The following is a 24,698-nucleotide window of genomic DNA, read 5'->3' as shown; positions in this document are numbered from 1 at the left end:
GCAGGATTACTGAGTTTGTATTAGTATGTGAATTTAACGTATTATATTGATGTTTTATCAAATATACAAAGCAGTCTGTAGTGTTTGCGTTGTGTGGGTTTATACACCAGACAGTTTGATTCATATCCACGGGCGTTTATTCTCCGGCTCTCGCTTACACGTTACTGTTTGCGTACTTCCTGCTCACGTGTCTTGCACGTCTATATCTGCAGGTGACGTGGTTACGTCATGAACATCACACTGTCTAATTGTCTCTTTGTCTTTCGCGAACACTCAAATTCTGACATTACATTCTCTATTAATTTGTCAGCGTCACGACCCGGCAGAACACAGGACACAGTTGCAGGGTTTTAAGGAATTTGTAGTCTTTATTAGTAAGACTGGATCTCCAAGGCAGAGAAATGAATACGAGCTATAACAATTTAGATTACACTTCTACCGATGAATCATTTAGGAAGAAGTGTGGCTATGAAAATGATAAGCACTCTTTGGACGGAGGCAACGTCACTTAACAAAAAACACTCCTTAAAACTGGAGGCACTATGAAAGATTATCAAAACAAAATTCACTCCTTAATAGGAAACAAAGGACGATGAAAACATTAACCATTAACCTAAATGTATGATTTCACAAAATCAGAATTACTCTCTAGGAAGAAAAACAACGGAGCAGAACACCATGACGTGGTTTTAGAGGCTAAGAAACTACGGCGAGGCCGAAGTGAACACAAGGACACAAGGACGGAAACAAAGACACTGCACCGGACAAAGGGAGACGCAGATTATGAGTAGACATGGAGGGCGATGGGGAACAGGTGGACACAACTGGGAATCAGGGAACTGGTGACACATGTGGAAAGGGTAAGTGAGAGTTATTTCAGAATAAAACATAAAATGACAAGACAAACGGACCAGACAAAATAAAACAAACCCAAAAGGTTCACTGCGGTGTGACAGGCAGATTGTCATATTTAGGGGTTTTAATTGAGGAAAGTAGCCTCTAGATGCTGACGTAAGCTTTAAAATAAGGTGATCGAGTCCTGCATTTGTTACAGAACAGTTGATATGGAGATTTTTATCTGCAACTGCTTTGAGCACAATATAAGCAAAATACAAACATTTAAATCAATTACAAATAACTTTATGTAATATATTTTCCCCCAGACTCCCCGCTGACGCCATCAGTGTTTAAATAGAGGGAACAGATCGGCTCCGGCTCCTGCAGGCTGTTTCTTAGCATATACCCTGTGTGTTCCAAAAGAGATAATGATTATCTGATGAAATGCACAAATCAATCACTGGATAGCCAAAGTTAAGTACTGAAGAGTACCTTGTTCACTGATACTGATGTTATATGAACTGTCATTAAACACAAACTGGATCATAAATGTCTGAAGGTTCAGATCCCACTGGAACTGTGGCTGTAAATCAATTAACAAGGATTAGTCAAAATATGGCTGTGAGTAATGGGGACAAATGATAAGTTGTCTTTCACATTGAGTTTAAACAATGAAAGGAATTTTAAGATGTAGAAAAGAGAACTTATATGAGTTAATGAGTTATAGTAACTCATTGTTATAAGTAGGTTTACTCCTGAAACATGGTTCTCTTATTTATTGTCTATTCAACAAATCAGATGAACTCACCCTGTCCAGTCTCTGTTTGTCACACACACGCACGCACACACTTAAGAACGCTCCGTCCCATCGATCAACGTAAAATGATTAACAAGATCAGAGAGGTGACTTTAAAACCCACATCCAACCGTCCGATTCTAAGTGGGCGCCGTGCCGCAGGTAAGACACATTCCTATTTTATTTCTCTTTTATATCTCATGACTTTCTGACAGGAAATAAGATAAAACAAGACAAGTAGTTATTTAAAAACAAACTCTCATATCAATAGTGTGAGTTTGAGTCTGTGTTTTCATGGACAGGCTAATGTCATTACAGCCATTTATTACACACGTCTTGTGAGCGAGTCCTCTCCTGTCGTAGGGAATTCAAACTATTTTTTGAGTGAAGCAGATACAGAGAGTCATTCCATGTCTGAAAGCATTGACCGTCATCAAGGACAATCACGTGTCTTACAGGTTGCAGATGTTCACATCTGGGCATACCTGTATGCTTACTTTAACATCTTCTCCACCAATTGCATCAAATCCAAAATACCAGACAATTTATTTTCTGTCTTTAAAAAATACCAAAATATTCATGTAATTACTCGGTTTACTTTCAGGCTAATTTTGAGAAACGAAGATTCACTGTTAAATAATACTCGAGTTTAAAAATTATAAAGGATTTATTAACCACAGTACATTCAATGATAACACCTGAGGCTTAAAGCTTCTTCATGTAAACATGACATAACATGCATAATAACATCATGCTGCTATTTGGTCGCCCTGACTTGGTCCAGGTCCTTGCCAGGTCCCTCGGCCCACTAGCACCTTACATAGGTTCCCAGGCCAGAAACCTTGGTGTGATTACTGATGGGGCGTTTAAATTGGACAAGCAGGTCGGCTCTGTGGTTAAGGCTAGCTTCTTCCAGCTTCGGCTTCTAGCCAAAGTCCAACCTTATCTAAACAGGGCTGACCTCGAAAAAGTCATGCATGCTTTTATATCTTCGCGCTTGGACCATTGCAACTCCCTGTAAGTCGGTATTAGCCAGTCTGAACTCAACCGTCTACAGCTTGTGCAGAATGCAGCAGCCCGTCTCCTGACCGGGACAAAGAAGCATGGGCACATAAAGACAGTGCTTTCCTCTCTCCACTGGCTTCCGGTTAGGTACAGAATTGATTTTAAGAATCTTTTATTTGTTTTTAAGTCTCTGCATGGACTGGTCCCAGAATATTTATCCAGCCTTATTAATATACATCAATCCTCCAGAGCCCTGAGGTCAGCTGACCAACTGGTTCTGATCGTTCCTCAGTCGTTCCTTAAAACAAAAGAAGATCGAGCTTTCGCAGTAGAGGCTCCCAGACTGTGGAATGCTTTGCCATTTTCTGTGCGGTCTGCGACGAGCCTTTCCACTTTTAAAACTCGCCTTAAGACTCACTTGTTCACATTGGCCTTTGGCTGAGTTAAGTCACCTGCATTGGATCTTTTATTTGTTTGCCTTTTACTGTTTTTTTCTTTTATTTGTGTTGTTTTATTGATGCTGATTGTTTTTTATCCTGTAAAGCACTTTGGCTGACATTGACATCTAATAGATACACTAGTACACTTTAACGATAACACATCCTAAATCATCACAGTTCATCACGTTAACTATAATGTTTAAAAGTTTATATGGTCCAAAATCAAAATATTTGCCTTGCAGGGCTGTCTTACGTAAAAGGAAGGTCAAATGAATGGCAGCTGCGGCTGCCAAACAAAAACCATAAAATTGAGGTTAAATACCTTAATTCAAATAAAATGCTAAAAACCATCCATTTACGGTAATTTTCATTTATGGTTATATAGATAAATACTGTTATTTTACAGATTATTCCTGTATTATTATGATCAGACACCTTCAATAAAGGGATATTGCTAAACATTCTGCCGCAAAAATTTTTTATTTTACAGATTTTTCCTGTTTTTTCATACAGAAACACCTTCAAAAAAGTCATATTACAAAAGGTTTTGCAGTGAAACACTGTTATTTCACAAGTTTTTACTGAATTATTACAATCAAACACCTTCAATAAAGGGATACCCATAAAGCAGTGGTTCTCAACTGGTCTCACTCCGGGACCCACCATCACCCCTTAATGACAAGCTGCGACCCAAATAGAGGAACATTCTCACCGTCTCAAATGTATTTAATGAAAATATGGTGCAGTTTGAACCTGAGATAGTGTCGGGACACAATAGTATGGAGACAGAATACATATACAAACACAAAAACAAGTTTAATGAAAAAAACAAACAGCCAGTTACCTGCTAGTGAGGTCAACAAGCTAACGTTACCTGTTAGTGAGGTAAACAGGCTAACGTTACCTGCTAGTGAGGTCAACAAGCTAACGTTACCTGTTGGTGAGGTAAACAGGCTAACGTTAGCTTGTTTACCTCACTAGAGTTCGCTAACGTTAATATATATAATACAGGGCTCTCAATGCGTGACACTAACTCATTTTGGTCTTTAGTTCCGCTACACATCCAATCTCTCACGCTAAAAAAAGAACCGGTCCGAGCCGCGGTTCCTCTTCAACCTCCCTCCGTCGGCCGTCTTTTGTTCTTCCACAACTCAAATTCGCCTCCATATGTAAGTTAAAAATACTCAGGTCATAATGTAGGTAACAGCAGGGACCAGCAGACCAACCGTGCTGTGCTGCTGTGCCCGGAGCAGCTTTCCGGTAGCAGCCTCCCGCTCAAACAGACGTACTTTCAAATGTGAGCGAGCACACTTCTCATTGGCCAGTTTTCTGAATGACAGGCAGATTATCCGATCTTGTCCAAATCAACGTGGTGAGACAGGCAATAGCAATTGCTTTAGCGTGGTAACTGTCAGGATCTCCTATTCCCCCGAGTCGGTTGATGAGAAGGATCCAGCACGTTGATCAGTTAAGTCAAGTTAAGTCAAAAAGTTAACTTTTATTTAGAAGAGAAAAAGATTACATGAGCAATTCTCCGCAGATATCTGGCTCTAACGATTGCTTGCAAGCAGGAGGTCAAACACACAAGCACGTATCTCTGCATTCTGTGTAATCGCATCGCCGAGCAGTAAAAACGCTGGGTTTTTATACACTTGAAGACAGTTCTTAGCGCCAGTTACGAGAAGCGACAAATTGAGATGAGAACTCAGGTGGAGCTGAGGGTAACACCCAATGCTCCTCTGATCGAAGGTCTGTGAGAGCAAGATAACCCCCTTCCCCAAACACAGCTGCAAACTGTCTTTTTGTATCATGTTGCTCCTTGCACATCAGGGTCAAATACAGGACACTTGAGACACGACTTTAGCGCAAAACAATGTTATAATATATTTCACCAGTACATGCATCTGACATGTGACATATGCACACATAAGAAAATATGATTAGTTTTAAAATAAACAAAAGAAATGTGTGGATTTAGTTTTATTTGTGGGCTGTTAGATTTAATTGATTGGTTGAATGGTGTTTTCATTGCAGTTTCTGAATAAAAATGTAATAATATGGTAAAGTTGTATTAATACCTACAGGCTCACACAAACACATTGCCATTAGGTATCGGGATGAAATCTTTAAACCCATGGTCAGACCCTACACTGATGCATGACATTATGTTTCAATCAGACACCGCCAAGTTTCTCCTCAGACTTTACAGGAGTTCAATGATGCCCTTAGACAGATCGGGGAGGACATCCCATAAGACACCATCCGTTGTCTCGTTGCTCTCGGAGCATGCTGCAATGTTGTCAAGATTGCATACAAGGACGTGATATAGAGAAAATTGAAATTTGGCAAAATGGACTACTCTGCCACATCATTTTATTCACTTTGATTTTTGGGGTGGCTATAAAAGTAAGGCCTCTGATGAAACTTTTATTTCCATCAAAAGATGTGGCGTCCTTTCGGTCCTAAGACATTAATCTGTCCACATCAGTATAGATATTACAAATGATTTTTCACATTGAGATCTGATGTGTTTCCAAAGTGTTCCTTTAATTTTTTTGAGCAGTGTATTTAGTTGTTGATGGAAGCGAGGTCAAATCAACAGCAATTGTGCAGTTTGATAATGCACTACGTCAGTGTATACTCCAGGCTAAATAGTTTGAATATAACCTAGGGATCTCTGCAAATTTGTGTCAAAACGTTCATCAGCAGGCTCAAAACGCTGACCCACAAAACACCATTGATTTTTGGATGCACATTCGGCGCTACCGGAGCTCTGCGTCCGGGTTAAAGTGGCGGAATTAAAGCCGGCCAACACTTTATTTCGCAGATGAAATGTTACCACTACTGCCCTCCCTTACCCCGTCTAAATGCAGTCTTTAGCCAGATTACGCATGCCCATGACAGCATGCACTGCAGCAGCACTGGGTTCCGTTACAAGGTCTAAGGACACCCTCTTAAACCAGCCTCAGGACGCCCAAGGTGAGCTGCCATTACTGCAGAATCGAGCCTCAATCATAAGGTCAGACTCAGCCTCTTTACCCAGTCTGGAGGTGCCCATGTCGGCATAAACTGTAGCAGCCAGGCCCTTCCAAACTCAACATCTATTTAAAAAACACTAAATTATAAATAATAAATTAGATTAGCACTTTTTCGGCCCAGAATATTTAGTGATATCCCTTTATTAAAAGTTGTTTCATCTTAATACTACTGGAAATATCTATAAAATAAATGTGTTTCTCTGTAAAATTGTTAAGGAAAATGTATTTAAATCTATGGTTTTCACACTTAATTTGAATTAAGTTATTTAACCTTTATTTTACGGTTTTTGTTTGGCAGCCACAGCTGCCAGTCATTTTGACAGACAGTTTTTTGTTTATATGATTTGAATGTAATTTTAAAAAACTGTAAAAAAAAACTAGAATTACATTATTTCTTCCGTAAAAAAAGGAGATAAAAATGTAATTTGTAATTATGAGCATAATACTTCAATTTAAAGTTGGACTGTTAATTTACAGATAATATCTTTGTTTTTACAGAGTTTTGCACATAATTTGAAAAACAGAAAAAGTACTGTAAAAATTTAAAGTTATTTCCCGTAAATTAGGATCTTTTTTTATAGTAGACAACCTAACAGGGGACAAAAACTTCCACAAAACAATATTTGGTTAGAAAATGTGGAAGAAATCCATCAAGGTTTAACATTACATTGTAACAGGATGTGACTGAACAGTAATTAAAAAAAATAGTTTGATTCATATTGCAATTATTAATATTACATGCTAATGTTTTAACTAATTTCTAATAACCCACAAACTACAATTCTATCACTAAATATGATGACATGTATTATATTTCTACCACTAAGTGTGCTCTTCTGCTTAAATCAGATGAGCATATAAGAAGAATTCTTTTTAAGAGCCAACAATGTGTTCAATCTATTGACTATCAGCGTAGGAACAGTACTTCACCTCTAAATAGTAGAGTCCAAGAGCAATAATTGGCTGGTAAGATATTATTTAATGTGCGAAATTGGTGAAGAGAAAACATGAAAAAAAAAAACATTTTACAGAAAAATATTCATTACATATGCATCTGCTTTGTCAAAGTGTTTCAAACTAAAGTGAATCTCCAATTTCTCTTTTACAATTACAGTGAAGATTTGTAGAGAACAAACCACCGCATTTTCAGAAAGATGTCCTCCCAAGTCCGCCTGAGTCTGCTGCCGAGAGCCAGATGCATGTTCGACGAGCCCGTCCAGGTGAAGGTGGCCGGTCTCAGGTCGGGACAGATGGTCACCCTGAGAGCCAGATCCACTGACGAGAAGGGAGTGGTGTTCAGCTCCTCGGCCACCTTCAGGGCTGATGGGAGCGGGCAGATCGACCTGGAGAGGGACCCCTCCCTCGGAGGAACCTACACCGGCATTGAACCCATGGGTCTGCTTTGGTCCATGAGGCCGGACGCTCTGCACAAGAGGTTCCAAAGAACAAAGTCTCTAAACCCCCACGTGGTGAAGATCTCAGTGCACGAGGAGGAGGAGGGAGACGAGGAGGGCAGGATGCTGGCAGAAGCGACCAATGAAAGGCTCCTGATCGGAGACGGGGTCATCAGGCGCACGGTCAGAGAGGGGAATATTCGTGGGGTCCTCTTCACTCCGCCAGGTTCTTCTTTGTCTCTATCAAATATTCAAATCCTTTAATAACCAACATTAAAAGTAATGGATTATCAATTATGTTTTGATAAGATTTATCTGCAATGTTATAGTAGTGTTAACCTTCTGTGTTTCGATCCAGGAGAAGGTCCGTTCCCCGCTGTGTTGGATCTCTACACCTCCGGTGGAGGTTTGTCAGAGAAAAGGCCCTCCCTGCTGGCAAGCCGAGGGTTTGTGGTTCTGACTGTAGCGCTCTACGGTCAAAGCGACATGACGAGGAACATCAGAGAGATCCATCTGGATTATTTAGCGGAAGCAGTGGAGTTTTTGAAAAAACAATATAAGGCAAGTTGTTTAAACTGTAAACTCTTAATCTCTGAGAACTGTCAGGATCTCCGATCCCCCCGAGTTGGTTGATGAGAAGGATCCAGCCCATTGATCAATTAAGGTCAAAAAGTTAACATTTATTTAGAAGAGAAAAAGATTACATGAGCAATTCTCCGCAGATATCTGTCTCTAACTATTGCTTGCAAGCAGGAGGTCAAACACACAAGCACGTATTCCAGCGTTCTGTGTAATGGCGTCCCCGAGCAGTCAAAACGCTGAGTTTTTATACACTTGAAGACAGTTCCTAGCGCCAGTTACGAGAAGCCACAAATCAAGTTGAGATAAGAACTCAGGTGAAGCTGAGGGTAACACACAATGCTCCTCTGATCAAAGGTCCGTGAGAGCAAGATGACCCCCTTCCCCAAACACAGCTGCAAACCCTAAATCTTTCTACCTCTCTCCATCTCAGGGTCAACCACTGCGACCTGGCTTTTAGCACAAGACAATTGTTTACTGAATGTTTTTACCACTACATGCATCTCACAGAACACAGTTGTTGTTTTGTTGGACCACAGGTTGGCAGTAAAGGAGTTGGTGTGATATCCCTTTCAAAAAGTGGAGATCTGGCACTGTCGATGGCCTCTTACCTGCAAGGTGTCGAGGCCGTAGTGTGGATCAACGGCTGCTCCGCCAACACGCTTCTTCCTCTCTACTATAAGAAGAGCCAGATCCTCCCTGCGTTAATGGGTGACCTCAGCAAGCTGATTCCCACTGAGTCAGAGGCCTTTAATGGCAAGAAGGTTGTGAACGACCCTCTGGCAGAGGAGAACAAGGCCACGCTGATCCCTGTGGAGCGGGCGGAGGGACGTCTCCTCTTCGTGGCCGCAGAGGACGACCTCAACTGGGACAGCAAGGCTTACGTGGACATGATGGTGGAGCGACTGCAGCGTCACAGGAAGGACAACTTTGAGAGTGTGTGTTACCCCGGAGCGGGACACTATCTAGAGCCGCCTTACGGACCCTACTGCCCCTCCAGTTTGCATGCAGTTGTAGGCGGGCCGGTCCTGTGGGGGGGCGAGGCCAGGTCCCACGCTGCAGCTGAGGTCCACCTGTGGAAGAAGATCCAGGAGTTCTTCAGGGCTCACCTGAGCTGTGATGCTACACAGACTAAAGCTAAACTCTAGATGCAAATATCACGATGTGAGAGAGAGGGGTAACACCTGAGGGGGGGTTACAACTGCAATCAAATAAAACAAGCAAATAATAAAACTACCGAAATATAAACACAAAGATTACTGAGTTTGTATTAGTATGTGAATTTAACGTATTATATTGAGATTTTTTATCAAATATACAAAGCTGTCTAATTGCCTTCTTGCCTTTCGCCAACACTCAAATTATGACATTGATTCGCTATCAATTTCGTAGCGTCACGACCCGGCAGAACACAGGACACAGTTGCAGGGTTTTAAGGGATTTGTAGTCTTTATTAGTAAGACTGGATCTCCAAGGCAGAGAAATAAATACGAGCTGTATATATTATCCATGTGACCGGGGCAACTGATGTGCCTGGCTGCAATGAAACAACGCCACTCTGGGACTTTAACGCAGAGAGTACCACAAATGAATAAAGGTTCTTATTTGTTCAAGAAAAGGTGAGCAGAGAGGTGAATTTCTAGTTTTGAATAGTGTCCAGTTTTATTTATAAGTAAGCTTCAGATTGGCTAGATAACGGTCTAAAAATACGGCTTTTATTACAAAAATACATTCTTCATACTAAAAAAAAATTATGTCAATTGTTACGTCCGGCTGCTCTGTATGTGTTTTCTCCTCCCCCGTGTCTTGGTTTCCAGTCTGTTCCTCACTGGTGTGGCGAGTTGCTGCTGACGATGCAGGCGTGGCCAGCTGTTTCTCCAGCCAATCCAGCGCAGCTCTGCACTATAAATGTTTTGTTTGTGAGAGCTTGGAGGGGGTTGTGTTGGGAGAGATTGACCGAGAGATTGATTGATTGATTGATTAATTGATTGAGAGAGAGAGACATTGAAGTATACATGGTTTATGTTGCTTGTTTAAACTGTGGTCTATTGTACCCTAGTGATGGCAAAGTGAAGCTTTCCAGCCAATTGTATAGTAAAAAGGTTCATTCATTCAATGCATCGCAAACTCTATGATGACCTCTGCTGTTGAAAACCTATAGTGCAAATGTTTCGAATAGACTACCAGTATATTTTGGCCCAATCTCTGTGGGTTGAACATGATTATGAATAGTTGAACCAATAACTCATCTAATAAATACATGGATTCCTATATAAATAAAACGATTGTTTTCCAGGTTTGAATTGTGTCCTTATTTGTGTATTTCAATTCTCTGTACATTGACAAGAAGTGGAACACACTTAGATTCTGCACCTTTGTGCATGTATGTTTGTGATCATGCTAGCAGAAGAATTAATAGAAGCAATGTGTGTAAGCAATGTAATTTTTATTGAGAAACACAATTTTCTTTTTGTAGTTACTATTTCCCCTGCCTTAGAAAAAACGCGCTCACGCGACACGGATGAGGCAGCAATGCTCATAAGATTACGTGCTAATACAAATAGATGTGGGTACACAGGTTTGTGTTTGACCCAATATTTTAGCGGGTCTTCACTCCGAGGAATGTTTGATTCAGCCAAATATCGGGTGGTCTCCTCAATAAACATCCATAATTCCACAATACAAATGACACTTTGCCTGCCTATTGCCAACCTTGTTAGAGGCAATCAAATTGAAGTGCTGCCACATTGTAAATTTGCTCTTTGCTACTACTACTACTACTCGCAAGTTGCAACAACAATGACTTTGACTGTATCAAACAGACAAGCCCGAACCCTGTTTCGATACCATTTGAAACAAATCGAAGCGGTCACGTGACTGTGCGCCGGACCGAAGCTTCAGACGTCACTAATCACGTGATATGTAGCGAACGAACCAAGCACCGATACATTTGCTTCGCCTTGCACTGGTTCATATTTTGACACAGGCTTCAAAGCAGGAGGGTCGGAGGTAACAACACTAGTTCTTACCCCAAGAGCGCTGTGGAGCAAGGCTAGGTAAGATACCCTGGGGTCTACATTCACCCGTAGGAAAAAACTCTGTTAGATTCACTAGATTAGGCGACAGCCGCTGGCTTCTAGTGTATTGTAGCAGTGAGGTAAGTGGTGCGATAGGTTAGTTTGTGGTAGGTAGGTTTAGAGGAGTAGGGAAGCTCAGGGTCCTTTGTTTAGTTTCTTTGCTTTGACCGACCGCTGGCACCGCCCTACTCCACAGGCCTTGTTACCTGTTAGTCCTCCTATCCCGTGTCTTTGTACTTGTGTGTAATTGTTTGTGTTGAAATGTATGTATTGTCACCATAATTTATCAGTGTGTGGAAAATAAACCCACTGTTTATCCATCCATTGTAGCAGCGTGTGTTTTACTTATCGTAGTAGCAAGCTGGTGCCTTAGAATACAGGTTCCCTTATCCAGCGGGCGTGGTCTTGGGTAGTTACGCCCTCCTCCTCTCCAGAGCCGGGGTGGAGGAGTAACATTACTGTACTGCGGTGTTTTTACCAGCACAAGGTGACTGTATCAGGGAGGTCTAAAGGAGTGGGGGAGTGAAGGGGCCACCACCAGGTACCAGAAAGGAAAAGACAGACAGACACAAAAAGTCACATTAGAACAAATATAAAACATGCCAAATAAACAAAAATGAAGCCGTCCACCTAGTGGACCACCACCTATAGACCTATGACCAGCCCACCTGTACTGATATTGAGAGGACCTCAATATAGGACCTACTCTAGTTGGCTTACAAAAAAGAAAAATCAATTAAACACCAGCTTGTCTAGGAAGAAAATAAATTTACTAACAATTCATGAATCTAAATACTAACATAAACAAGGTAACCGTATGAAAACGGAAATGTGAGACTCCCTAAAGGACGTAGTTAGCGGACCAATCGCAGCCTGGTGCGCTGCAGGAGGCTTGCGTTGCAAGCCTAGAAAAATGTCTCGACACACGCAAGGACGCAAGGAGGTGTGAAACGACACGCAAGGGACCCGCAAGGGGGGCTTGCGTCTGCGTCGCTCTGAAAACGCAGAAGCATAAATTAGGCTTTATTCGCTTTGCTCGTTTCGCCTCATTCGTGCCGGATGTTTAAAATTCACCTTATTCGCGACCAGACGCTTCTGTGGATTGACTTTACATGGAATCTACTCGCGCGAATACTGCGAAACTGCTTCGCTTTTGGTGTGAACGCACCATAGGAGCCAACCATGTGTTCTATGTTCTACATCTAATCTATTTACCATCAGCGTAGGAACAGTACTTCACCTCTAAATATGAGTCCAAGAGAAACAATTAGCTGGTTACATATTATTTAATGCCCTAAATTGGCGAGGAGAAACTTTTACATGAAAACATTCATGACGTGTTCATCTGCTTTGTCAAAGTGTTTCAAACTCAAGTGAATTTTCAATTACAGTGAACGTTTGTAAAGAACAAACCACCGCATTTTTAGAAAGATGTCCTCCCAAGTCCGCCTGAGTCTGCTGCCGAGAGCCAGATGCATGTTCGACGAGCCCGTCCAGGTGAAGGTGGCCGGTCTCAGGTCGAGACAGATGGTCACCCTGAGAGCCAGATCCACTGATGAGAAGGGAGTGGTGTTCAGCTCCTCGGCCACCTTCAGGGCTGATGGGAGCGGGCAGATCGACCTGGAGAGGGACCCCTCCCTTGGTGGGACCTACACCGGCGTTGAACCCATGGGTCTGCTTTGGTCCATGAGGCCGGACACTTTGCACATGAAGTTCCAAAGAACTAAGTCTCTAAACCCCCACGGGGTGAAGATCTCAGTTCATGACCAGGAAAAGGAGGAGGGCAGGATCCTGGCAGAAGCGACCAATGAAAGGCTCCTGATCGGAGACGGGGTCATCCGGCGCACGGTCAGAGAGGGGAATATTCGTGGTGTCCTCTTCACTCCGCCAGGTTCTTCTTTGTCTCTATCAAATATTCAAATCCTTTAATAACCAACATTAAAAATAATGGATTATCAATTATGTTTGATAGGATTTAGCTGCAGTGTTATAGCAGTGTTAACCTTCTGCGTTTCAATCCAGGAGAAGGTCCGTTCCCCGCTGTGTTGGATCTCTACACCTTCAGTGGAGGTTTGTCAGAGAAAAGGGCCTCCCTGCTGGCCGGCCGAGGGTTTGTGGTTCTGACTGTAGCGCTGTACGGTCACAGCGACAGGGCGAGGAACATCAAAGAGATCCATCTGGATTATTTAGAGGAGGCAGTGGAATTTTTGAAAAAACAATATAAGGCAAGTTGTTTGAACTGTAAACTCTTAATCTCTGAGAATACAGTTGTTTTTTGGGACACCTTTTTGCAGGTTTTCTGTCTATAACACTGCCAAAATATTTAATAACAAGCAGCTAATCGTTGGTGTGTTGGACCACAGGTTGGTGGTAAAGGAGTTGGTGTGATATCCATTTCAAAAAGTGGAGATCTGGCACTGTCGATGGCCTCTTACCTGCAAGGTGTCGAGGCCGTAGTGTGGATCAACGGCTGCTCCGCCAACACGCTTCTTCCTCTCTACTATAAGAAGAGCCAGATCCTCCCCGCGTTAATGATTGACCTCAGCAAGCTGATTCCCACTGAGTCGGAGGCCTTCAATGGCAAGAAGGTTATGAACGACCCTCTGGCAGAGGAGAACGAGGCCACGCTGATCCCTGTGGAGCGGGCGGAGGGACGTCTCCTCTTCGTGGCCTCAGAGGACGACCTCAACTGGGACAGCACGGCTTACGTGGACATGATGGTGGAGCGACTGCAGCGTCACGGGAAGGACAACTTTGAGACTGTATGTTATCCCGGAGCGGGACACTATCTAGAGCCGCCTTACGGACCATACTGCCCCTCCAGTTTTCATGCAGTTGCGGGCGGGCCGGTCCTGTGGGGGGGCGAGGCCAGGTCCCACGCTGCAGCTGAGGTCCACCTGTGGAAGAAGATCCAAGAGTTCTTCAGGGCTCACCTGAGCTGTGATGCTACACAGACTAAAGCTAAACTCTAGATGCAAATATCACGATGTGAGAGAGATGGGTAACAGCTGAGGGGGGATTACAACTGCAATCAAATAATAAAACTACCAAAATATAAACACAAAGCAGGATTACTGAGTTTGTATTAGTATGTGAATTTAACGTATTATATTGATGTTTTATCAAATATACAAAGCAGTCTGTAGTGTTTGCGTTGTGTGGGTTTATACACCAGACAGTTTGATTCATATCCACGGGCGTTTATTCTCCGGCTCTCGCTTACACGTTACTGTTTGCGTACTTCCTGCTCACGTGTCTTGCACGTCTATATCTGCAGGTGACGTGGTTACGTCATGAACATCACACTGTCTAATTGTCTCTTTGTCTTTCGCGAACACTCAAATTCTGACATTACATTCTCTATTAATTTGTCAGCGTCACGACCCGGCAGAACAGCCTTTCCACTTTTAAAACTCGCCTTAAGACTCACTTGTTCACATTGGCCTTTGGCTGAGTTAAGTCACCTGCATTGGATCTTTTATTTGTTTGCCTTTTACTGTTTTTTTCTTTTATTTGTGTTGTTTTATTGATGCTGAATGTTTTTTATCCTGTAAAGCACTTTGGCTGACATTGACATCTAATAGATACACTAGTACACTTTAACGATAACACATCCTAAATCATCACAGTTCATCACGTTAACTATAATGTTTAAAAGTTTATATGGTCCAAAATCAAAATATTTGCCTTGCAGGGCTGTCTTACGTAAAAGGAAGGTCAAATGAATGGCAGCTGCGGCTGCCAAACAAAAACCATAAAATTGAGGTTAAATACCTTAATTCAAATAAAATGCTAAAAACCATCCATTTACGGTAATTTTCATTTATGGTTATATAGATAAATACTGTTATTTTACAGATTATTCCTGTATTATTATGATCAGACACCTTCAATAAAGGGATATTGCTAAACATTCTGCCGCAATTTTTTTTTATTTTACAGATTTTTCCTGTTTTTTCATACAGAAACACCTTCAAAAAAGTCATATTACAAAAGGTTTTGCAGTGAAACACTGTTATTTCACAAGTTTTTACTGAATTATTACAATCAAACACCTTCAATAAAGGGATACCCATAAAGCAGTGGTTCTCAACTGGTCTCACTCCGGGACCCACCATCACCCCTTAATGACAAGCTGCGACCCAAATAGAGGAACATTCTCACCGTCTCAAATGTATTTAATGAAAATATGGTGCAGTTTGAACCTGAGATAGTGTCGGGACACAATAGTATGGAGACAGAATACATATACAAACACAAAAACAAGTTTAATGAAAAAAACAAACAGCCAGTTACCTGCTAGTGAGGTCAACAAGCTAACGTTACCTGTTAGTGAGGTAAACAGGCTAACGTTACCTGCTAGTGAGGTCAACAAGCTAACGTTACCTGTTGGTGAGGTAAACAGGCTAACGTTAGCTTGTTTACCTCACTAGAGTTCGCTAACGTTAATATATATAATACAGGGCTCTCAATGCGTGACACTAACTCATTTCGGTCTTTAGTTCCGCTACACATCCAATCTCTCACGCTAAAAAAAGAACCGGTCCGAGCCGCGGTTCCTCTTCAACCTCCCTCCGTCGGCCGTCTTTTGTTCTTCCACAACTCAAATTCGCCTCCATATGTAAGTTAAAAATACTCAGGTCATAATGTAGGTAACAGCAGGGACCAGCAGACCAACCGTGCTGTGCTGCTGTGCCCGGAGCAGCTTTCCGGTAGCAGCCTCCCGCTCAAACAGACGTACTTTCAAATGTGAGCGAGCACACTTCTCATTGGCCAGTTTTCTGAATGACAGGCAGATTATCCGATCTTGTCCAAATCAACGTGGTGAGACAGGCAATAGCAATTGCTTTAGCGTGGTAACTGTCAGGATCTCCTATTCCCCCGAGTCGGTTGATGAGAAGGATCCAGCACGTTGATCAGTTAAGTCAAGTTAAGTCAAAAAGTTAACATTTATTTAGAAGAGAAAAAGATTACATGAGCAATTCTCCGCAGATATCTGGCTCTAACGATTGCTTGCAAGCAGGAGGTCAAACACACAAGCACGTATCTCTGCATTCTGTGTAATGCATTCTGCCGAGCAGTAAAAACGCTGGGTTTTTATACACTTGAAGACAGTTCTTAGCGCCAGTTACGAGAAGCCACAAATTGAGATGAGAACTCAGGTGGAGCTGAGGGTAACACCCAATGCTCCTCTGATCGAAGGTCTGTGAGAGCAAGATAACCCCCTTCCCCAAACACAGCTGCAAACTGTCTTTTTGTATCATGTTGCTCCTTGCACATCAGGGTCAAATACAGGACACTTGAGACACGACTTTAGCGCAAAACAATGTTATAATATATTTCACCAGTACATGCATCTGACATAACTTAGCACACATAAGAAAATATGATTAGTTTTAAAATAAACAAAAGAAATGTGTGGATTTAGTTTTATTTGTGGGCTGTTAGATTTAATTGATTGGTTGAATGGTGTTTTCATTGCAGTTTCTGAATAAAAATGTAATAATATGGTAAAGTTGTATTAATACCTACAGGCTCACACAAACACATTGCCATTAGGTATCGGGATGAAATCTTTAAACCCATGGTCAGACCCTACACTGAATGCATGACATTATGTTTCAATCAGACACCGCCAAGTTTCTCCTCAGACTTTACAGGAGTTCAATGATGCCCTTAGACAGATCGGGGAGGACATCCCATAAGACACCATCCGTTGTCTCGTTGCTCTCGGAGCATGCTGCAATGTTGTCAAGATTGCATACAAGGACGTGATATAGAGAAAATTGAAATTTGGCAAAATGGACTACTCTGCCACATCATTTTATTCACTTTGATTTTTGGGGTGGCTATAAAAGTAAGGCCTCTGATGAAACTTTTATTTCCATCAAATGATGTGGCGTCCTTTCGGTCCTAAGACATTAATCTGTCCACATCAGTATAGATATTACAAATGATTTTTCACATTGAGATCTGATGTGTTTCCAAAGTGTTCCTTTAATTTTTTTGAGCAGTGTATTTAGTTGTTGATGGAAGCGAGGTCAAATCAACAGCAATTGTGCAGTTTGATAATGCACTACGTCAGTGTATACTCCAGGCTAAATAGTTTGAATATAACCTAGGGATCTCTGCAAATTTGTGTCAAAACGTTCATCAGCAGGCTCAAAACGCTGACCCACAAAACACCATTGATTTTTGGATGCACATTCGGCGCTACCGGAGCTCTGCGTCCGGGTTAAAGTGGCGGAATTAAAGCCGGCCAACACTTTATTTCGCAGATGAAATGTTACCACTACTGCCCTCCCTTACCCCGTCTAAATGCAGTCTTTAGCCAGATTACGCATGCCCATGACAGCATGCACTGCAGCAGCACTGGGTTCCGTTACAAGGTCTAAGGACACCCTCTTAAACCAGCCTCAGGACGCCCAAGGTGAGCTGCCATTACTGCAGAATCGAGCCTCAATCATAAGGTCAGACTCAGCCTCTTTACCCAGTCTGGAGGTGCCCATGTCGGCATAAACTGTAGCAGCCAGGCCCTTCCAAACTCAACATCTATTTAAAAAACACTAAATTATAAATAATACATTAGATTAGGACTTTTTCGGCCCAGAATATTTAGTGATATCCCTTTATTAAAAGTTGTTTCATCTTAATACTACTGGAAATATCTATAAAATAAATGTGTTTCTCTGTAAAATTGTTAAGGAAAATGTATTTAAATCTATGGTTTTCACACTTAATTTGAATTAAGTTATTTAACCTTTATTTTACGGTTTTTGTTTGGCAGCCACAGCTGCCAGTCATTTTGACAGACAGTTTTTTGTTTATATGATTTGAATGTAATTTTAAAAAACTGTAAAAAAAAAACTAGAATTACATTATTTCTTCCGTAAAAAAAGGAGATAAAAATGTAATTTGTAATTATGAGCATAATACTTCAATTTAAAGTTGGACTGTTAATTTACAGATAATATCTTTGTTTTTACAGAGTTTTGCACATAATTTGAAAAACAGAAAAAGTACTGTAAAAATTTAAAGTTATTTCCCGTAAAATTAGGATCTTTTTTTATAGTAGACAACCTAACAGGAGACAAAAACTTCCACAAAACAATATTTGGTTAGAAAATGTGGAAGAAATCCATCAAGGTTTAACATTACATTGTAACAGGATGTGACTGAACAGTAATTAAAAAAAATAGTTTGATTCATATTGCAATTATTAATATTACATGCTAATGTTTTAACTAATTTCTAATAACCCACAAACTACAATTCTATCACTAAATATGATGACATGTATTATATTTCTACCACTAAGTGTGCTCTTCTGCTTAAATCAGATGAGCATATAAGAAGAATTCTTTTTAAGAGCCAACAATGTGTTCAATCTATTGACTATCAGCGTAGGAACAGTACTTCACCTCTAAATAGTAGAGTCCAAGAGCAATAATTGGCTGGTAAGATATTATTTAATGTGCGAAATTGGTGAAGAGAAAACATGAAAAAAAAACAACATTTTACAGAAAAATATTCATTACATATGCATCTGCTTTGTCAAAGTGTTTCAAACTAAAGTGAATCTCCAATTTCTCTTTTACAATTACAGTGAAGATTTGTAGAGAACAAACCACCGCATTTTCAGAAAGATGTCCTCCCAAGTCCGCCTGAGTCTGCTGCCGAGAGCCAGATGCATGTTCGACGAGCCCGTCCAGGTGAAGGTGGCCGGTCTCAGGTCGGGACAGATGGTCACCCTGAGAGCCAGATCCACTGACGAGAAGGGAGTGTTGTTCAGCTCCTCGGCCACCTTCAGGGCTGATGGGAGCGGGCAGATCGACCTGGAGAGGGACCCCTCCCTCGGAGGAACCTACACCGGCATTGCAGATAAGATTTATCTGCAATGTTATAGTAGTGTTAACCTTCTGTGTTTCGATCCAGGAGAAGGTCCGTTCCCCGCTGTGTTGGATCTCTACACCTCCGGTGGAGGTTTGTCAGAGAAAAGGCCCTCCCTGCTGGCAAGCCGAGGGTTTGTGGTTCTGACTGTAGCGCTCTACGGTCAAAGCGACATGACGAGGAACATCAGAGAGATCCATCTGGATTATTTAGCGGAAGCAGTGGAGTTTTTGAAAAAACAATATAAGGCAAGTTGTTTAAACTGTAAACTCTTAATCTCTGAGAACTGTCAGGATCTCCGATCCCCCCGAGTTGGTTGATGAGAAGGATCCAGCCCATTGATCAATTAAGGTCAAAAAGTTAACATTTATTTAGAAGAGAAAAAGATTACATGAGCAATTCTCCGCAGATATCTGTCTCTAACTATTGCTTGCAAGCAGGAGGTCAAACACACAAGCACGTATTCCAGCGTTCTGTGTAATGGCGTCCCCGAGCAGTCAAAACGCTGAGTTTTTATACACTTGAAGACAGTTCCTAGTGCCAGTTCCGAGAAGCCACAAATCAAGTTGAGATAAGAACTCAGGTGAAGCTGAGGGTAACACACAATGCTCCTCTGATCAAAGGTCCGTGAGAGCAAGATGACCCCCTTCCCCAAACACAGCTGCAAACCCTAAATCTTTCTACCTCTCTCCATCTCAGGGTCAACCACTGCGACCTGGCTTTTAGCACAAGACAATTGTTTACTGAATGTTTTTACCACTACATGCATCTCACAGAACACAGTTGTTGTTTTGTTAGACCACAGGTTGGCAGTAAAGGAGTTGGTGTGATATCCCTTTCAAAAAGTGGAGATCTGGCACTGTCGATGGCCTCTTACCTGCAAGGTGTCGAGGCCGTAGTGTGGATCAACGGCTGCTCCGCCAACACGCTTCTTCCTCTCTACTATCAGAAGAGCCAGATCCTCCCTGCGTTAATGATTGACCTCAGCAAGCTGATTCCCACTGAGTCGGAGGCCTTCAATGGCAAGAAGGTTATGAACGACCCTCTGGCAGAGGAGAACGAGGCCACGCTGATCCCTGTGGAGCGGGCGGAGGGACGTCTCCTCTTCGTGGCCTCAGAGGACGACCTCAACTGGGACAGCACGGCTTACGTGGACATGATGGTGGAGCGACTGCAGCGTCACAGGAAGGACAACTTTGAGATTGTGTGTTACCCCGGAGCGGGACACATTCTAGAGCCGCCTTACGGACCCTACTGCCCCTCCAGTTTGCATGCAGTTGTCGGGAGTCCGGTCCTTTTGGGGGGAGAGGCCTGGTCCCACGCTGCTGCTGAGGTCCACCTGTGGGAGAAGATCCAGGAGTTCTTCAGGACTCACCTGAGCTGTGATGCTACGCAGACTAAAGCTAAACTCTAGATGCAAATATCACGATGTGAGAGAGATGGGTAACAGCTGAGGGGGGGGTTACAACTGCAATCAAATAAAACAAGCAAATAATAAAACTACCGAAATATAAACACAAAGCATGATTACTGAGTTTGTATTAGTACGTGAATTCAACGTATTATATTGAGATGTTTTATCAAATATACAAAGCTTTCTAATTGCCTCTGTCTTTGGCCCACTCAAATTATGACATTACATTCTCTATTTGGCAGCGTCACGCCTGGCAGAACACAGTTGCAAGGTTTTAAGGGATTTGTAGTCTTTATTAGTAAGACTGGATCTCCAAGGCAGAGAAATAAATACGATCTGTAACTATTGTCTAGATCACACTTCCACCAATAAATAATTTAGGAAGAAGTGTGGCTATAAAAACTAAATCGACCAAAAGTCGCTTCACTCGAGGAAAACAAAAAGGCTTCTAACTTCATCAGAATACTGGGTAAGCACTCTTTGGACGGAGGCAACGTCACTTAACAAAAAACACTCCTTAAAACTGGAGGCACTACGAAAGATTATCAAAACAAAATTCACTCCTTACGGAGGGAACAAAGGACGATGAAAACATTAACCATTAACCTAAATGTATGACTGCACCTGTGGAAGAAGATCCAGGAGGTCTTCAGGACTCACCTGAGCTGTGATGCTACGCAGACTAAAGCTAAACTCTAGATGCAAATATCACGATGTGAGAGAGATGGGTAACAGCTGAGGGGGGGTTACAAATGCAATCAAATAAAACAAGCAAATAATAAAACTACTACTAAAAAAAACACAAAGCTTGGTCAGGAGTTTGTATTAGAATTTTAATTTAACTTATTATATTGAGATGTTTTATCAAATATACAAAGCTTACATACAAAAAAATTTCCTCTTTGCCTTTTGCCAACACTCAATTTATGACATTACATTCTCTAGATTTGGCGGAGTCACGACCCGGCAGAACACAGGACACAGTTGCAGGGTTTTAAGAGATTTGTAATCTTCATTAGTAAGACCAGGGCTGTAGTGGAGGGTAAACGCACGTAAACGCCGTTTACGCACCTCTAGAATTTTGGAAATAGCGTTTACGCACCTCTAAGCGGCATTTACGCACCTCAAAGTTCCCTGTAAACACACGTTGTGGATCAGCCCAGTGGTCCCCAACCTTTCTTACCTCACGGACCGGTTTCATGTCAGACAATATTTTGCGGACTGGTCGAGACGGTCCGACGGGGTGGGTAGTAGTCGCGCGCTCTGTGTTCACCGGTCGTGCACGGTAAAAGGACAAGAAAAACGCCTGGTGACGCGTAGATTACAAAACAAGTCAGTTCTCAATGTGAAAAAAAAAACATGCTGTATAGGCTATTTATGGGGACATAGGTAGTACATGAGTGTTCCTTTAACTCATGTTGTCAGTGTAATTGACAGGCTGCTTTACTGGTTAACTCTTAAATTCAACATATTTTTCAGGCAGTGAGAGGACAGGAGAAACACCAGGTCCAATAGAGAGGAGAAGCACAGAGGAGCCATGAACCCCAGAACGCCCAGGAGGCCCTCTGGGCACTACTGTAAAAAGGAGACTCCATATGTAGATAGTTCTTAATCTGCAATTGTCTTGTTGTGTTGTCATACTTTTCTTTAGTGTTTTCTTAAATTTAACGTTTAACATAATGCAATATAGCCAGGACAGCCTTACAGAGTCGCGACGCTTTGTGTTGCGTTCCTTCGCATCGCGTTGAGGTCTGTATGATCACAAAATTCAGAGTTTGCCCACCTCCAATTTTACCACTACAGCACTGAGTAAGACTGATCTCCAAGGCAGAGAAATAAATACGAGCTGTATATATTATCCATGTGACCGGGGCAACTGATGTGCCTGGCCGCAATGAAACAATGCCACTCTGGGACTATAACCCAGAGAGTACCACAAATGAGTAAAGGTTCTTATTGGTTCAAGAAAGGGGAGCAAAGAGATGAATTTCCAGTTTTGAATAGTGTCCAGTTTTATTTATAAGTAAGCCTCAGATTGGTTAGATAACTGTCTTGGTTTAAAAATACAGCTTTTGTTAGAAAAATATCTTTATGCTAAAAAATTGTCACTATAGTGCAGCGTTTTTACCAGCACAAGGTGACTGTATCAGGGTAGTCTAAACTAGCGGGGGAGTGAAGGGGGACGGGACACACACACGCCAAATAGAAAAAAATGAAGCCCTCCACCTAGTGGACCACCACCTATAGACCTATGACCAGCCCACCTGTACTGATATTGAGAGGACCTCAGTATAGGACCTACCCCAGTTGGCTTACAAAAAGGAAAAAAACAAAAGAAACACCAGCTTGTCTAGGAAGAAAATTAATTTACTAACAATTCAGGAATCTAAATACTAACATAAACATGGTAACCATAAATACAAAACATTTGCAAAAGAGGGGCAAAAACCGCAGTGGCTAGAGCTCAGCTACCACCAACAGCAGACATCACTTCCCCGTTCCTGTTACAAAAAAAGAAGCACGTCATACACAATGTGTAAAATTCCACTTAACATCATGGCACCACTATGTAGTGTTGTTACCTCCCACCCTCCTGCTTCGAAGCTTGTGTTGAAATATGAACCAGTGCAGGGCGAAGCAATCAGTGACGTCCGAAGCTTCGTTCCGGCGCACAGTCATGTGACCGCTTCGAATTGATTCAAATGGGCGCAAAACAGGGTTGGGGCTTGTCTGTTTGATACAGTCAAAGTCAGTGTTGTTGTAGTAGTATTAGTAGCAAATTTACAATGGAACTTGTGGCAAAGAGAGGTCGCTCCGAGATGTGGGAGCACTTCAATTTGATTTCCTCTAACAAGGTTTGTAATAGGCAGACAAAGTGTCATTTGTATTGTGTAATTATAGATGTTTATTTTTATTGTGGAGACCACCCGATATTTGGCTGAATCAAACATTCCACAGAGTGAAGACCCGCTAAAATATTGGATCAAACACAAACATGTGTACCCACATCTATTTGTATTAGCACGTAATCTTATGAGCATTCCTGCCTCATCGTGTCGTGTAAGCGCCTTTTTTGTAAGGCAGGGGAAATAGTATCCAAGAAACCGACTCAACCCCAATTCTGTGGAGAAAATTGTGTTTCTCAATGAAAATCAATAATAACTTCATGCCCCATCCCATGTGTCCACAAGCACTTCAATATCCTGTCATAAGAAACCTGCCCAAAAGCACAATCACTGCCCCACTGACCTTTCCTCTGCAAATCACTGCCCACATTCAAACAATTCACATAAGTCCCTATGACTGCCATGAACTGCACATGCAGTAGGAAGCACTTGCTGATATTTTAAATTATATTGCCTACATCACACACACACCTCTATTATATATCTTCTATTAATTATTCTGCTAGTATGATCACAAACATACATGCACAAAGGTGCAGAATCTAAGTGTTAAAATTCTTTCCAATGTACAGAGAATTGAAATACACAAACAAGGACACAATTCAAACCTGAAAAACAATAGTTTTATTCATATAGGAATCCATGTATTTATTAGATGATTTATTGGTTAACTTTTCATAATCATGTTCAACCCACAGAGACTGGGCCAAAATATACTGGTGGGCTATTCGATACATTTGCACTACAAGTTTTCAACAGCAGAGGTCATCGTAGAGTTTGCGATGCATTGAATGAATGAACCTTTTTCCGATACAATTGGCTGGAAAGCTTCACTGGTTCAGAAAGCTTCACTTTGCCATCACTACCGCTATGGAGCATATTAAAACAAAAGCAATGAAAACCCTGCTCTACTTCAAAAACAGACATACCTGGAAATTGCACACTGTATAGTCACACATGGCGAGTTCTGCACAGATGGGGTGGGAGCTCTGTGACGAATCTCCTTTAGCGCTCAGTCCTGCACCTTGACTACCTGTAGTCATTCCTGAGACCAGTGTGGAGATGGGAAAACCTGAGGCAAAGCCTACATTTAAAGGAAACCAGGAAGTAATCTGGCCTCACCTGTTGGGAATCGCTAATTAGAGGGGTGTGGCCCAACAGGTAGAGGGAGGGGGAGATCTACCCATCACATCTAGATTAGCTTCTACCAATAAATAATTTAGGAAGAAGTGTGGCTATAAAAATGATGGAGCAAAAGTCGCTCTACTCGAGGAGGAAAACAAAAAGGCTTTTAACTTCATCAGAATACCTAGAGAATAAAC

At 41.9% G+C, this 24,698-nt stretch overlaps 2 protein-coding genes and 1 pseudogene across 3 annotated transcripts; all 3 read left to right on the top strand.

Annotated features, from left to right (window-relative positions):
- The first annotated feature begins 6,990 nt into the window (after positions 1-6,990).
- Positions 6,991-9,337, top strand: LOC144405549 (acyl-coenzyme A thioesterase 1-like). Its single transcript, XM_078099745.1, has 3 exons — positions 6,991-7,736; positions 7,869-8,071; positions 8,629-9,337. Exons 1-3 carry the CDS (start codon positions 7,271-7,273, stop codon positions 9,235-9,237), a joined length of 1,278 nt encoding a protein of 425 aa, XP_077955871.1. The 5' UTR covers positions 6,991-7,270; the 3' UTR covers positions 9,238-9,337.
- A 3,668-nt stretch (positions 9,338-13,005) lies between these two features.
- Positions 13,006-14,231, top strand: LOC144405550 (acyl-coenzyme A thioesterase 1 pseudogene; annotated as a pseudogene). Its single transcript, XR_013467200.1, has 2 exons — positions 13,006-13,057; positions 13,530-14,231. The product of XR_013467200.1 is annotated as an acyl-coenzyme A thioesterase 1 pseudogene (transcript).
- A 4,581-nt stretch (positions 14,232-18,812) lies between these two features.
- LOC120815721 (acyl-coenzyme A thioesterase 1-like) lies at positions 18,813-20,577 on the top strand. The gene is made up of 3 exons (XM_078098924.1): positions 18,813-19,038; positions 19,102-19,189; positions 19,855-20,577. Exons 1-3 carry the CDS (start codon positions 18,813-18,815, stop codon positions 20,468-20,470), a joined length of 930 nt encoding a protein of 309 aa, XP_077955050.1. The 3' UTR covers positions 20,471-20,577.
- Positions 20,578-24,698: the final 4,121 nt, after the last annotated feature.

This window comes from Gasterosteus aculeatus, chromosome 3 (genome assembly GCF_964276395.1).
Source record: "Gasterosteus aculeatus chromosome 3, fGasAcu3.hap1.1, whole genome shotgun sequence".
Classification (NCBI taxonomy): domain Eukaryota; kingdom Metazoa; phylum Chordata; class Actinopteri; order Perciformes; family Gasterosteidae; genus Gasterosteus; species Gasterosteus aculeatus.
The sequence above is the reverse complement of the archived record's forward strand: the minus strand, read 5'-3'. Positions and strand labels throughout refer to the sequence as shown.

Coding starts and splice junctions, on each gene's coding strand:
- LOC120815721 (XM_078098924.1), top strand. CDS start 18,813: ATGTCCTCCCAAGTCCGCCTGAGTCTGCTGCCGAGAGCCAGATGCATG. Junction 19,039..19,101: donor CCTCGGAGGAACCTACACCG/GCATTGCAGATA, acceptor GTTTCGATCCAG/GAGAAGGTCCGTTCCCCGCT. Junction 19,190..19,854: donor TCCCTGCTGGCAAGCCGAGG/GTTTGTGGTTCT, acceptor TTGTTTTGTTAG/ACCACAGGTTGGCAGTAAAG.
- LOC144405549 (XM_078099745.1), top strand. CDS start 7,271: ATGTCCTCCCAAGTCCGCCTGAGTCTGCTGCCGAGAGCCAGATGCATG. Junction 7,737..7,868: donor GGTCCTCTTCACTCCGCCAG/GTTCTTCTTTGT, acceptor GTTTCGATCCAG/GAGAAGGTCCGTTCCCCGCT. Junction 8,072..8,628: donor TTTTGAAAAAACAATATAAG/GCAAGTTGTTTA, acceptor GTTGGACCACAG/GTTGGCAGTAAAGGAGTTGG.